The sequence below is a fragment of the Peromyscus eremicus genome, chromosome 20 (assembly GCF_949786415.1).
Source record: "Peromyscus eremicus chromosome 20, PerEre_H2_v1, whole genome shotgun sequence".
In the NCBI taxonomy this organism is placed as follows: Eukaryota; Metazoa; Chordata; class Mammalia; order Rodentia; family Cricetidae; genus Peromyscus; species Peromyscus eremicus.
Genome location: NC_081436.1, coordinates 18,002,877 through 18,015,713, shown reverse-complemented (window position 1 = coordinate 18,015,713; position 12,837 = coordinate 18,002,877). Strand labels below are relative to the sequence as shown.

The following is a 12,837-nucleotide window of genomic DNA, read 5'->3' as shown; positions in this document are numbered from 1 at the left end:
CTGATAACTTCTGCTGCTCATGGGCTGCATTTGGCTGCGAACTGGCCAGAGGCCTCCAAAAATTGTTTTACTGTTCAGTATGAACTGGTTCCTGAAAATTGGACAAGACCCCGTTTCTGCCCTCTTTCCCTTGTTTGGGCGTGAAGATGGCTGATAAAGAGCACCAACTACATGAGAATTTATTATCTCCTCATTTTTTTCTTTATTCTTAGAAAGGGAAAGATGTAAGACTATCATAATAGCTCCAGATCTTTCTGTTTGGATATACTGGAGTAACATGAAAGTGTAGGTGAGAAAGTCTTTGGCATTGCGTTTGGTTTGAGTGGTTGAATAATGTCTTTTTCTATGCTTTAAAAAGTTCTTTTTCATAAACTTTATTATAAAAATTTTGCAAATAAAAACCATCACAGTGGAGCCCAAGCCTCACTCTGCAGGCCTCCCCTTTAGGACTGATCATACCTGCCAGCCACTGTAAGATTTGATAACTGAGAGAGCCATGGTCTTCTCACTGACAAAGACTCTCTACTTGACCAAACATTAGTCAGGCCCTTTAGACCCATCTGTGCTTCCTTGTAAAATCCAGTTTTAGCAAAAGCCCTGTTCAGTCCGTTTAGCAAGAATCACTGACCTCAATGGGCTTGGTGGCGCACACCTTTAATCCTAGCACTCAGGAGGCAGAGGCAGGTGGATCTCTGTGAATTTGAGGTCAGCCTGGGCTACAAAGTATGTTTGGGACAGCCAGAGAAATCCTGTCTTGAAAAACTAAACACCCCCACCCCCACAAAAAAACCCATATACATCTCAGTGAACTTCTTTACATTTAGAATAGCCATAAGCTGTGGAGCTTCACATTGGATTTTTACACGTTTACCTTTGGATATATTTTTATCCACTTAACCCTCCCCACCAAACTAAAAATATCCATGACAGACTTAGAATTAGAAAAACACTTAGTTTTTTTTTAAAAACATCTTTTCGTAACTCATGTCCATCACCTATATTTACTCCTTCTTTATCACCTAATATTTATTCTTTCTTGTTGTCTTTTCTATGTGTTGTACTGTATACCCACATGTGCACTTGTTTACATATGTGTTTTTGTTTAGATTCTACATCTGAGAGAGAATGTGTTTTTTTCCTTTTCTGAGATTGTGTGACCTAGAGTAATATAATGCATCCATCCATTTTCCTGAAGTTTTTTATTACATTTTTCTTTGGAGTTGAATAGTATTTGTGTGAGAGTATGTGTGTGTTTAATATTCATTATCCATTTATCAGTAGACAGTTAGGTTGACTCCAGTTCTTTGCTATAGCAGCAGTAAACATGGAAGTGCAGATATCTCTATGGCAGGGCATGGAGTGTGCTGGCTATATGCCCAGGAGTAAAACAACTGGGTCGCCTGGTAGTTGTGGCTCTTTCTCTGCTGTTTGAGGAGTATTTGGGGAAGTAAAACTTGTTTTCTAGTTTCTGGTACGGTATTTACAATATTGTGTTTTTTGGGTAGGGGTGTCATGGGATAGTCTTGTTGTGTTGTCTGGGCTGGCCTTGAACTTGGCAGTCTCTGCATAATCCTCCCTTGTTCTAGGATCATAGTCACACACTACCATGTTTGATTGAATATTATTTTTAACAAATGTTCTCATGAGAAAAGTTTTGATTTCCAAATAGCCAAATTATGTTTGAATGGGCTTTAGGATTCCAGTTTTATTTGTCAATCTAGCTTGGAATGCATGAATTCCTCTTACTCCATTTGATAAACTGCCTAAATTAATATGAATACTATTGACATTTTTATTACTATTCATTAATATTCATTATTGTTAGACATATTTAAATCTGAGTAGTTGGCAATTTTAAAGATCTGTAGAAAAAACAGAATACTTGTTTAGATTTTTCTTTCAGAGGTAGTGGTGTGGGGCCACAGGGCTTTGTGTAGGTAGTAGCCATTGAGCTACATTTCCAGTGTGGGAAATGTTTAGAGGGCAGTGTGGTGGTCATTGGTGTGTGTCATTTGATTATCACACTCAGTGATATTTGAGAGGGTAAATAAATTGTGTATTAGTGTATTTACCACTTTATAGTCAACTTTTATTACTATAACAGTATTTATAAACATCATATTCCTTAGTTCTTAAGTCTTACTGATTCTTTCTCTTAGATACAATTGAGAAATAATAGTGCTATCCAATCTTTTTAGATGTCACAGAGGTACTTTGAAGAAATATGCTTATAATCTTTGCCTCAGGCTTCCATAGTCATCTCTCTAGTCCAGATGAGCACAGTGCTTGACAACGTGGATGTTTTCTTGGTAACTTGAGTACTCTTAAAGAGTGGAAAATCAAGCCAGGATTCATCACTGCATTGTTGGCATATTTTTAAATAACAATATGACATGTCCATTTTTCTGCCTCGTCTTAACAGCATTAAGCTTCTGACTAAAACCGTGTGTTATGTTTCCTGTCTAGATTTGAAATTGTAGCTAAATTTCATGTTTCTGTTCATAGTGAAAAGCTTGGTTAAAAGCTAAAGTAGACTTGCTTTTCTATTTGAAATTGAATTATTTTCATAAAATTTCACATGGAAAATTAGAGAAAATATTTCAAGGATCACCACCCCACCTTGTTAACTGCTAAAAAAAACAATTCATGAACTGTCTAAAACAGAGAAGATCACAGTAAAGTTAGGGCTTTAGAGATGGCTCAGGGGTAAGAGTACTTGTTGCTCTTACAGAGGACCCGGATTCAATCCCCAACACCGCAGCAGTCTTTAACTCCAGTTCCAGAGGATGCATCTTCTGGCTTCTGTGGTTAGGCATACATGTGGTGCACATACATACTATGTACACATGTACACACAGACAAAATGACCATATGTATAAGAATAATATTTTAAAAAGTAAAAAAGCTCAATAAAATGAAAGGTTTTTCTTTTGTGTAAGATGTGTCTATAAAGTAGGTAAGGACATATATGTTTTATTGTATGTAATAACCAAATTTTCCTTCCTTCTCCCTGTAGGTTCTTGATTATTACAGACCATTTTCTGAAAAGCCCGGAGTTGGTGGAAGCCATGTATTCTAAACTCAGCAACCAGGAAAGGTAACCCCCAAACCAGTGTGATTTTGACTCTTTAGCATTCCATAGAGTGTCCTATAGCCTGGACTGAAAGCTGTGTGATTTATCGTTGGCAAAGGCCTCCAAGTACATCTGTCTGTAAGGTGCTGGTTTTACATTGCTTGCTTAACATCACAACCTAGCCACAACAGGCAGTGATTTTTATAGGGTCACTGAATTCAGTTTGATGCCATTATTTAGTAAAAAGCATGCTAAAGAAATAAAAATAAAACTTTTAAGAACAAAATTTTATAGTGACAGTTTATTGAAGTACGCATTATATACTTGTATATTTAGGATGTGTTTATTTGTTCATATAACTAGTTTGATTATTTCAAATATATATTGCTGGTTTCCTGGTAGATAATTCATATAAACTAGTATACCTTTATTAGAGAGGAAGAACATTTACAAGGCCTATTCACACTCAACCTAGTAGATAGTAAAGGTAATCCAAGTAGTATGCTTCCTGCCACTGAAGTCAGGAGGTAGATGATAGCCTGTGTACACATGCAAGCCTTCAAACACCCATAGCACAGAGGACAAGGACACACAGGTCATGTCCCTTTAAAGAAGAGAGCAGGCAGGTTTTGTTGATGTGCTGCATTCCTCCTGAGTTGAGTGTTCCATAGTCAGTGTGTCTGACATTGATGGCACACAGAGCATGGTTTAGACATCTTGATCAGTTATTGCCTGCTAGCTTCAGAAGTGAATGAAGAGTGATCAAGTCTGCACACTGACTTAGGTTTAGGTGAAGGTGTGTCTGGTAGTATGTATCTTGAGTGGCAGTATGGCCCCAGCCACAGTGCCAGCTATCCTAAGCTTCGTTGTTCAAAACAGAGCAATCAAAAGTATTCTGGCCCAGGATTTGTACTTGTGTTTTTCATGCCCTCAGAATGGCACACATGAACATGGATATAATTTATCTATACTAACACATGTTTTCAATATATACTGCTGTGGGATGGTCTGTATGTCAAATGTGTTGCTGATTGGTCAATAAATAAATCACTGATTGGCCACTGGCCAGGCAGGAAGTATAGGCGGGACTAACAGAGGAGAATTGAGAGAACAGGAAGCTAGGTGAGGGAGACACTGCCAGCCGCCACCATGACAAGCCGCATGTGAAGATCCCGGTAAGGTATAGATGAATGGAAATGGATTAATTTAAGCTGTAAGAACAGTTAGCAAGAAGCCTGCTACGGCCATACAGTTTGTAACCAATATAAGTCTCTGTGCTTACTTGGTTGGGTCTGAGCAGCTGTGGGACTGGCAGGTGACAAAGATTTGTCCTGACTGTGGGCAAGGCAGGAAAACTCTAGCTACAATATACAACCATGTAGTCTTAAAATGTGGCCTAGCCGGGCGGTGGTGGCGCACGCCTTTAATCCTAGCACTCGGGAGGCAGAGCCAGGCGGATCTCTCTGAGTTCGAGGCCGGCCTGGATTACCAAGTGAGTCCCAGGAAAGGCGCAAAGCTACACAGAGAAACCCTGTCTCGAAAAACCAAAAAAAAAAAAAAAAAAAAAAAAAAAAAAGTGGCCTAAATGTAGGAAGTTATACTGCTTTCTACAGATGAAAAAAACTACAGACTTTTTTGTTCCCAATTAGGGCTAAAAGCAAATTGTTGTTACTTGAATCACTTCAGTAAGTGATTTCTGACTGCCTGTGGCAGGCAGTTTTTGGATGTGTTTGCGAAACAGTAAAAATTTCATTTTGGTTGAGAAAAAAAAAGGAGAGCAGTGGGTCAGAGCACTGGGTAGGAAGGACAAGATTGGGCTTTGTTTTGGCAACAGGAGTTTTTGTTGCAACCAATACATTTTTATGATTTATCTTTATGGTCCTAGGGGTCAAACCCAGAGTCTCATGTATGGTTTGGCAAATGCTCTACCACATCGTTACACCAGATAGCCCCAACAGTCATATACTAACTGTCTGATGACTGCACCAGAGTTAACCTGTTTGTGTGGACTGTGCTGCATTGGTGAGAGGGAGATGTAGTATGAACTGCTCTGAGGCTCATGCTGTGAATCCGAGAGAAGGACTTAGTAGTCGGAATCTCTCTGTACCCACAGAGCTGTGGAATCCAAGTCCTGGAGTCTCAGGGTGACAGACTCCAGCCATTGAATGAAGGGCTGTCGTGTATATTGTTGTTGGTGTCCATGCTAATGTGGAGAGATCCGTGCTGAGGAGGAGGGGCTGTGAGGGTCTTGGGTTCTGGGTGAAGTGGAAGCATGGTGCCCTTTGCCTCTTTCTGAAGAAGATAGGGTGTATTCTTTGTTCAGAAGTTTTCTTTGGCAGGTTAATAGGACTACAACAAGTAAGAGTTTTTATCAACAGGTTTGTGTGACAAGTAAATTTTTCTCCTGTGCATGGAGAATCCTTGGGAGAACCAAGGAGACAGTGTGTTACTCAGAATGTTCCCAAATTCTGTGAGTCAGATGAGGAACCATACTTGAGAGCAACAGAGGGACATAGAAGACTCCTTTGAGATGTCAGAGTGTGTCCCCCGTCCCCTGCATTAGAATATCTGGTTGGCTGTCCACATTTTAAAATATGTTTGTGGATCAGTGAATAAGACAAGTACTGTGCTAAGTATCTGCTGGTGGCTCCTGGGGCATGATGGTGAACAGTGAGCACACTCCCTGCCTAGTGTGGTATAGACAATAACTGCGTGTGTGAAAGTGTTCTCTTCATGTGTGCATTCTTGTAATTGTTAGAGTTTTGACTCATTTACCTAGGAGCTGGCAGTCTATTGGGAGCAGATTATTTGTGAGGGAAATTTGAATACACATGTGATTGGTTTGTTTGGTATGATTCACTAATAATGAGAGCCAATATTATGCACTTTCTGGTCCCCATTCTTGCTGAGCCCGTGTAATTGTTAGCAGGTTGAAAGGCTGCTCTGTAGAGGCAGTGTGTACAGTGCTCAGGTTCTAATGTGTGCATGTGGCACAGGAACAAAGGGCAGCTGCTATTTGGGTGGCTCACTCATTTAACCTTTTTAGAACCCTGTTTCATCTATGTGAAGGGATAGTAATAGTCACTTGATGGAGTTATTATAACTACCTAAATATGATGTATTAAGGTCTTAGTGTTTGCATAGTTAGTAGTCAGTAAATGTGAGGGAATGCCCCTGTGTTACTATATTGTCTAAGCTGGTCTCAGACTGCATTGGCCTCACAAAAGCTGGCACTAGAGACTAAGATTGCAAAGTATGTGCCACTATGCTCAACTCTGAATTGCTGTTTCTGCTTATGGCTTCTACCATTAGTACTGTGCTACCACCTTAGCTCCCTCCTCTTTTGGAAGCTGTGAGTTTTCTCAGTGTATCTCTGGAAAGCAGTGGTTAAACACTGAAAATACAAAGACAAATGCTTGATGGAGGAAAGATTTGTTCTGGCTCTCAGTTTTAGAGGTTTGAGCCTGTAGTCTAGCTTCGTGGCCATTGTGAGGTACTGTACCATGATTGGGAGCATGTGGGGGAACAAAGTGGTTCACTTCCTGATGGGCTGGAGGAAGGGATGGCAGACCATGTATAACCTTCAAAGGCATACCTTCACTGACCTACTCCCTCCAGGTAGGCCCACCTCCTGAAATTCTCCCATCTCCTAAAAGAGTATTACCATTTAGGGACTAAGATTGTGGTGGAATGGTGTTTGTGCAAGCGTGTGAGAGCATGCCTGTGCACTCGTGCATGTGTGTGCACACGGAGGCTAGGGGATGATGTTGAGAGTCTTCTTCTATCACTTTCCAGCTTCTTTCAGTTCATTCATTCATTCATTCATAGGTAGGGTCTTGCACTGAACATGAAGTTCATGATTTTTGACTAGGCTGGCTGGCCATCAGGCTTCCAAGATCTGTTTGTCTCTGCCCCTTTGGGGCTATAGGCATACAAGGCCGTGGCTAGGTTTACATAGGTGTTAGGAATTAAAGCTTAGCTTCTCTTGCTTTCATAGCATGTGTTCCTAGATGCATTAAACTGCAGTGCCAGTACTATATGTTACTATGTGAATTGTGTGGGGATATTCCATATTCAAACTGTAGTACCACCACTGTCCTTAGATCCTCAGTCACTGTGACTTGGGCATTGTTGTGTTTTCCAGGTTAGGGATCTGAGACTCTGTAGTGCAATGCTTACTGAGGTTACAGAGATAGCTGCTACTCCAGCCTGCTGATTCTGTTTTCTGTAACTTAGTAAGGTACAGATGAAGTTTGTCAGCAGCATTTATTGCCTCTACTTGGTTAGCTTGCTGTTCTGGGTTAATACAATTTTTGGCCTTTGTAGCATATAGTATTCAACAAATGACACTTTTGGAGAAGTTCAAATCTAAATTGAAAATTTACTGGAGATGCCAGTCTTTTAATTTGAATTACAGATATTTTATTTCTTGCTCTAGAATACTCATAAAACACTCTTTTCTCTTCTTGGTCCTCTTACCCTCATTCTTGGTCCTTATCAAAACCTTTTCATGGTTGCATATATGTGACTTTAACAACTGTAGCCCATGTCACTTTAAATATAACTAAATAGATTTTTTTTGCTATAGAAAATTTCTTTAAGTCTTTTGCATGTTCATTACATAAAAAAATGCAGAAATCATAATTTTGAGAGAGAGAGTATGTACCTATTTGGTTATGAGTGAATTAGAAATGGTCATGTCAGCTAGTGACTTAGACAAAATCATTTACATGTGTGTGCACACAGGCATGTGCATGTATGATGTTTGTGTACGGGAGAGTGGGTGCCTGATGGATTACAGATGTTTGCTATTACTCTAGATTGACATCTTATGTAAAACTAATGATAGTACTTGTTCTGTGGAAATTTGTAAGGGTTAAATTAGCTAATATGTGTAATGTGCATAGATTGGTGTTAAATAGTGAATAAATGTTAGCTGCTTTACTTTTGCTACTATTATATTGTGAGTATTTGTAAAGCTTAAATTTGCAACCTTTCTGAAATGTTGAATTACTTCAACATTTAAAAGTTATGGATATAAAAAGTGTATTGGACAGTTTTTGCTGCTAGTAAGTCACATAGAAGAAACTAAACATTTTTTCAAAAAAAGGTAATTGATAATTAGCTTTATTAATAAAAGTTTTTCCTAGCTAGATATTAAAATAAAGTTAAAAAATTTTAAAATGGAGCTGGAGAGATGGCTCAGCAGTTAAGAACACTGACTGTTCTTTCAGAGGACCCAGGTTCAATTCCCAGCACCCACATGGCAGCTCCCAACTGTCTGTAACTCCCCTTTCAGGGGACCTGATACCCATGAACATTTAAAAAAAGAAAAAAAGCCAGTGGTGGTGGCACACATCTTTAATCCCAGCACTTGGGAGGCAGAGGCAGGTGTATCTCAGTGAGCTCAAAGCCAGCCTGGTCTACAGAGTGAGTTCCAGGACAATCATGAATGTTACACAGAGAAACTCTTTCTCAAAAAAAAAAAAAAAAAAAAAAAAAAAAAAAAAAAAACCCAAAAAACACTTGGTATCACACAGCATAAATGTTACATACTCATGCAGAACTCTTTTGTTTTACAGGGTTACACTGTTAGACATTATGATAGCCAAGCTAGTGGGTGACGAGCAACTGACAAAGGATGACATCTCTATATTTTTGCGCCATGCCGAGTTGATTGCAAACTCATTTGTGGATCAGTGTAGGAATGTGCTAAAGTTGACCTCGGAGCCTAACACGGAAGATCAGGTAAGGAGACGGATCTCATAGGCCTGGAGGAGGAGAACAGACTGGTTTTCGAGTTCAGTCAAGTCCTCTATGAGGTTTCTTTCTTAAAAGGTTTTAAAGATTTGTGCTTATTTATGTGTGTGTTTTGTTTGAATGTGTGCCACATGTGTGTGCTTGCCTGTGGAGGCCAAAAGAAGGTGACAGATCCCCTGGAGCTAGAATTACAGGATTGTAGGCTGCCTTATGTGAGTGGCGGGAACTGAGCTTGGGTCCTCTGGGATAGCTCTTCATTGATGACCCATCTCTCCAACCCCACTTGGAAGGTATAAGTATACTCCCTGAGTGAGAGGTGGTTTTACTAGAGAACTTAAAAACACAGATAAGGGGGAACCATGCCCTTGTTTTTTCCAGTACAAGTTAGTGGTTTGAAAAGTAATTCTGGTTGGTACTTTTAGCTAAGCATAGATCCACAGACGTGTGTTAAAGACACATAGATGGATTTTATGCCATTTACTTGTCAGCTCCACTTGACAGAAGTGTGGCCATGGTCATAGTACTATAAACATAGTGGGCACTTCACACATATTCAGGATGAGTATGGTCATCCCTGTAGTTAGACATGTAGATGGTTTCTCCTTCTACTCATTGTAAACAGCGCTGTAGTCCAACTCTGTACATGTCCATTCTCTCTTGCTGCTCTTGCAAAGGACCTGAGTTAGGTTCCCAACACTCACCTGGCAGTTCACAACCATCTATCTATCTGTAACTCCAGTTCTAGGAGATTTAATACCCTCTTTTGGCCTCTGAGGGCACCAGGCATACATGTGGTATACATATAGGCTGGTGAAATCCTCATACATATAAAACAAAAATAGATCTTTTAAAATAAAATAAAATCTTAAAACAACAACCTTTTAATAAAGGTTTCTGAGCTGTTGTTTAAAAAGTATTTCTCCTACTCAAGGTAGGCGCTTCCCAACCCCACCCTTCCTGGTTAACCGCCTCACATTCTCCTTTACTAACCCTTTCTTTACTAAAGGCTACTGAAGCTAGTTGGCAGTAATTCTATCCCTACCTTTTTGCTGGATAAACCTCGACTTTTACCTATTTCTTTGCCCTTCTTTCTGAATTAAAGTCAGAATTGTTATCTTTGGGAACTGCTCAGTAGCAAAATAAAAGCACTTCTGGAACAGCATGAAAGGCGATCCTAAAGTAGCATGTGAGCAGGTGAACTAAGCTAGACTAGGATGCCATTTCTGTGAGATTCAGTAGTAGGTTAGACTCGTGGATAATGACAGAGAACAGGTCATGTTAGCTGGGGCTTAAGTCACGGCTGAGAGTAATTCCACAGGGACACAAGGAAACTTTTTGAAATGTTATTCATAGCTGTGTACTTTGACAAACCCTGTTTTGTACACTTAAAGGTATGTATTGCATATAAATTGTATCTCAGTGAAGTAGATTTTAAATATATTTTTAAAAAAGATAATAGATCATTTGTGTCCTGGTAAGACTGATCAAGATAGGAGTGGTTGATGCTAGAATGCTGTTGGCAGTAGCTTGAGACAAGGTGGGAGAGCTTGGACTCCAGAATGGACACCCAAACAGCATGGGAAGGTGTGCAGAGAAGCAGAAAATAGATCCTAGTACACCCCGGAGAGTGAGTGATCATGGGAAATTCTTGAGTTCTGGTATAATTGAAGTCATGTTTGTGATGTTTGGCTGTGAGAGCACACTGCCCTGTTTGTGCTTGGGTTCAAGGCCCCTTGGTGGTTGCCTTTCCTTGCCCTCACATCCACAGCAGTTCTCTTCCTGGGAGAGAAAGGAAGAAGTCTCAGCATTGGTTTGCCTTTCTGGAGATAGTTGCTTCTGTTCCCAGCAGGGGGAGCAGTGAGGTGCGCTTTAAAAAGCAGTGGCATCAGTCCATGAGCTGGGGTCCCAGACTGAACACAAACGTTGATGCATGAGCACTAGCCTTTATCTCTCTCTGCTTCCTGACTGAGGACCAGCTGCTTCATTCATGTTCTTGCTACTGCAGCTGCTTTTGTCAACACTTTGCAGGTCATGATAGAGCAAACCCTCAAAGTGTGAGTCAGCATATGCCTCTCCTTTCTTGAGTAACTTTTGCTAGGTGTTTTGTCCCAGACATGAGAAAAGCAACATATATACATACATACATACATACATACATACATACATACATACATACATACATACTCTAATGATATATTACACATATCATATTGTTATATATTACAAAATATATAACATATATAAGTTGCTTAATTTATATAATATATAATCACAATCATTTATACATATATTATATAATACATGATTATATGTGTAATATATAATAAATATAATATAAGAAAGTAATTTTCTAGGAAACAGTAAAAAAAACTTCAATATTTGTTAAATCACAGCTGACTTTAAATTGTTCACAAGAATTGTGTTTAAAAGTTTTAGTATTATAGTAAGATATACCTGTGATGTTTGTGTTTGTGTGTGTGTGTATTGTATGCATGGGGTTGTGCAGGTGTGCATGTTCATGGATGTGCATGAAGAAGCCAGAGCAGGATGTCAGGTGTCTTCCTTTATTGCCCTCCACTTTACTGTCTTAAACAGGGTCTCTTATTGAACAGGTAGCTTGTCTCTTTGGCTTGGCTGGCCAGCCACAGATCTCTCTGGACCCCCCTGTCCCTCCTCCCCGGTGCTGGGGTTATACAGTTTATTTATGTGGGTACTTAGGTACTCATGCTTGTACTGCATGTGCTCTCACCCACTGAGCCTTATCGTCGGCCTCTAATTTTTTATATAGAAAAATATATTTTTCCTTCAAATGGTTTCTATAAGGGAGGAGGAAATATGCTGATTTGCATGTATAATACTTTGAGATAGAAATAAGGATACGCCGGGTGGTGGCGGCGGCGGTGGCGGCGGCGCACAACTTTAATCCCAGCACTTGGGAGGCAGAGCCAGGCGGATCTCTGTGAGTTCAAGGCCAGCCTGGGCTACCAAGTGAGTTCCAGGAGAGGCGCAAAGCTAATCCCAGCACTTGGGAGGCAGAGCCAGGCGGATCTCTGTGAGTTCAAGGCCAGCCTGGGCTACCAAGTGAGTTCCAGGAGAGGCTCAAAGCTACACAGAGAAACCCTGTCTTGAAAAACAAAAACAAAAAAAAAAAAAAAAAAGAAATAAGGATACAAAGCTACACTAGGCTTGAAGAAGACCCTTGAGCTAATATTCCAATACACCATATTCTCAAGTTGTATTCTGGAATTGGTTGATGCTGACTTCTGAATGTCTGCATAAGTGTGGAGGTCACAGGACAACTTGGGGGAATAGATTCTTGTTGTGGAATATTAGTTTAAGATGTGTTTCATTTGTTTATGTTGTGGAATATTTGTTTAATGATTCAAAGATGTGTTGCATTCTTTTATATTGCATTTGTTTAACTCTGTGAAACTGTATGACTTTGTCTGTCTAAAACACCTGATTGGTCTAATAAAGAGCTGAACAGCCAATAGCTAGGCAGGAGAGAGAAATAGGCCGGGTTGCCAGGCAGAGAGAATAAACAGGAGGAGACATCTAGGCTCAAGGAGAAGAGCAAAGATCAAGAAAAGGAGGAGAGGAGCGTACCAGGGGCCAGCCACCCAGCCAGCCACAGAGTAAGAAGGAAAGAAAGATGTATAGAATAAAGAAAGGTCAAAAGCCCAGAGGCAAAACATGGTTAAAGAGAAACAGGATAATTTAAGGTAGAAAAGCTGACTAGAAACAAGCCAAGCTAAGGCCGAGCTTAAGTAAGTAAGAATAAATTTCCATGTATTTATTTGGGAGCTGGGTGGCGGGCTCCGAAAGAGCTTTTTAAAAAAAAAACAAAAACAACTACAGATTCTCTCCTTCCAACATGTTGATTTCAGGGTTTGAGGTTTGGATGCAAGCAACTTTATCTGCCTAGCCCTCTCACTGGCCCTACTATATAGTTTTTCAAAAGTTGAATAAGGTTTCACTATTTAGACATAGTTTTTTTTTTTCCC

At 39.9% G+C, this 12,837-nt stretch overlaps 1 protein-coding gene across 1 annotated transcript in view; it reads left to right on the top strand.

Annotated features, from left to right (window-relative positions):
• The window catches only part of Atxn10 (ataxin 10), a 144,243-nt gene that overhangs the window by 44,911 nt on the left and 86,495 nt on the right, over window positions 1-12,837 (top strand). The window contains exons 6-7 of the mRNA XM_059247801.1: window positions 3,017-3,097; window positions 8,656-8,821. Of these exons, the coding sequence (XP_059103784.1) occupies window positions 3,017-3,097; window positions 8,656-8,821 (247 nt within the window). The remainder of the gene's footprint in view (window positions 1-3,016; window positions 3,098-8,655; window positions 8,822-12,837) is intronic.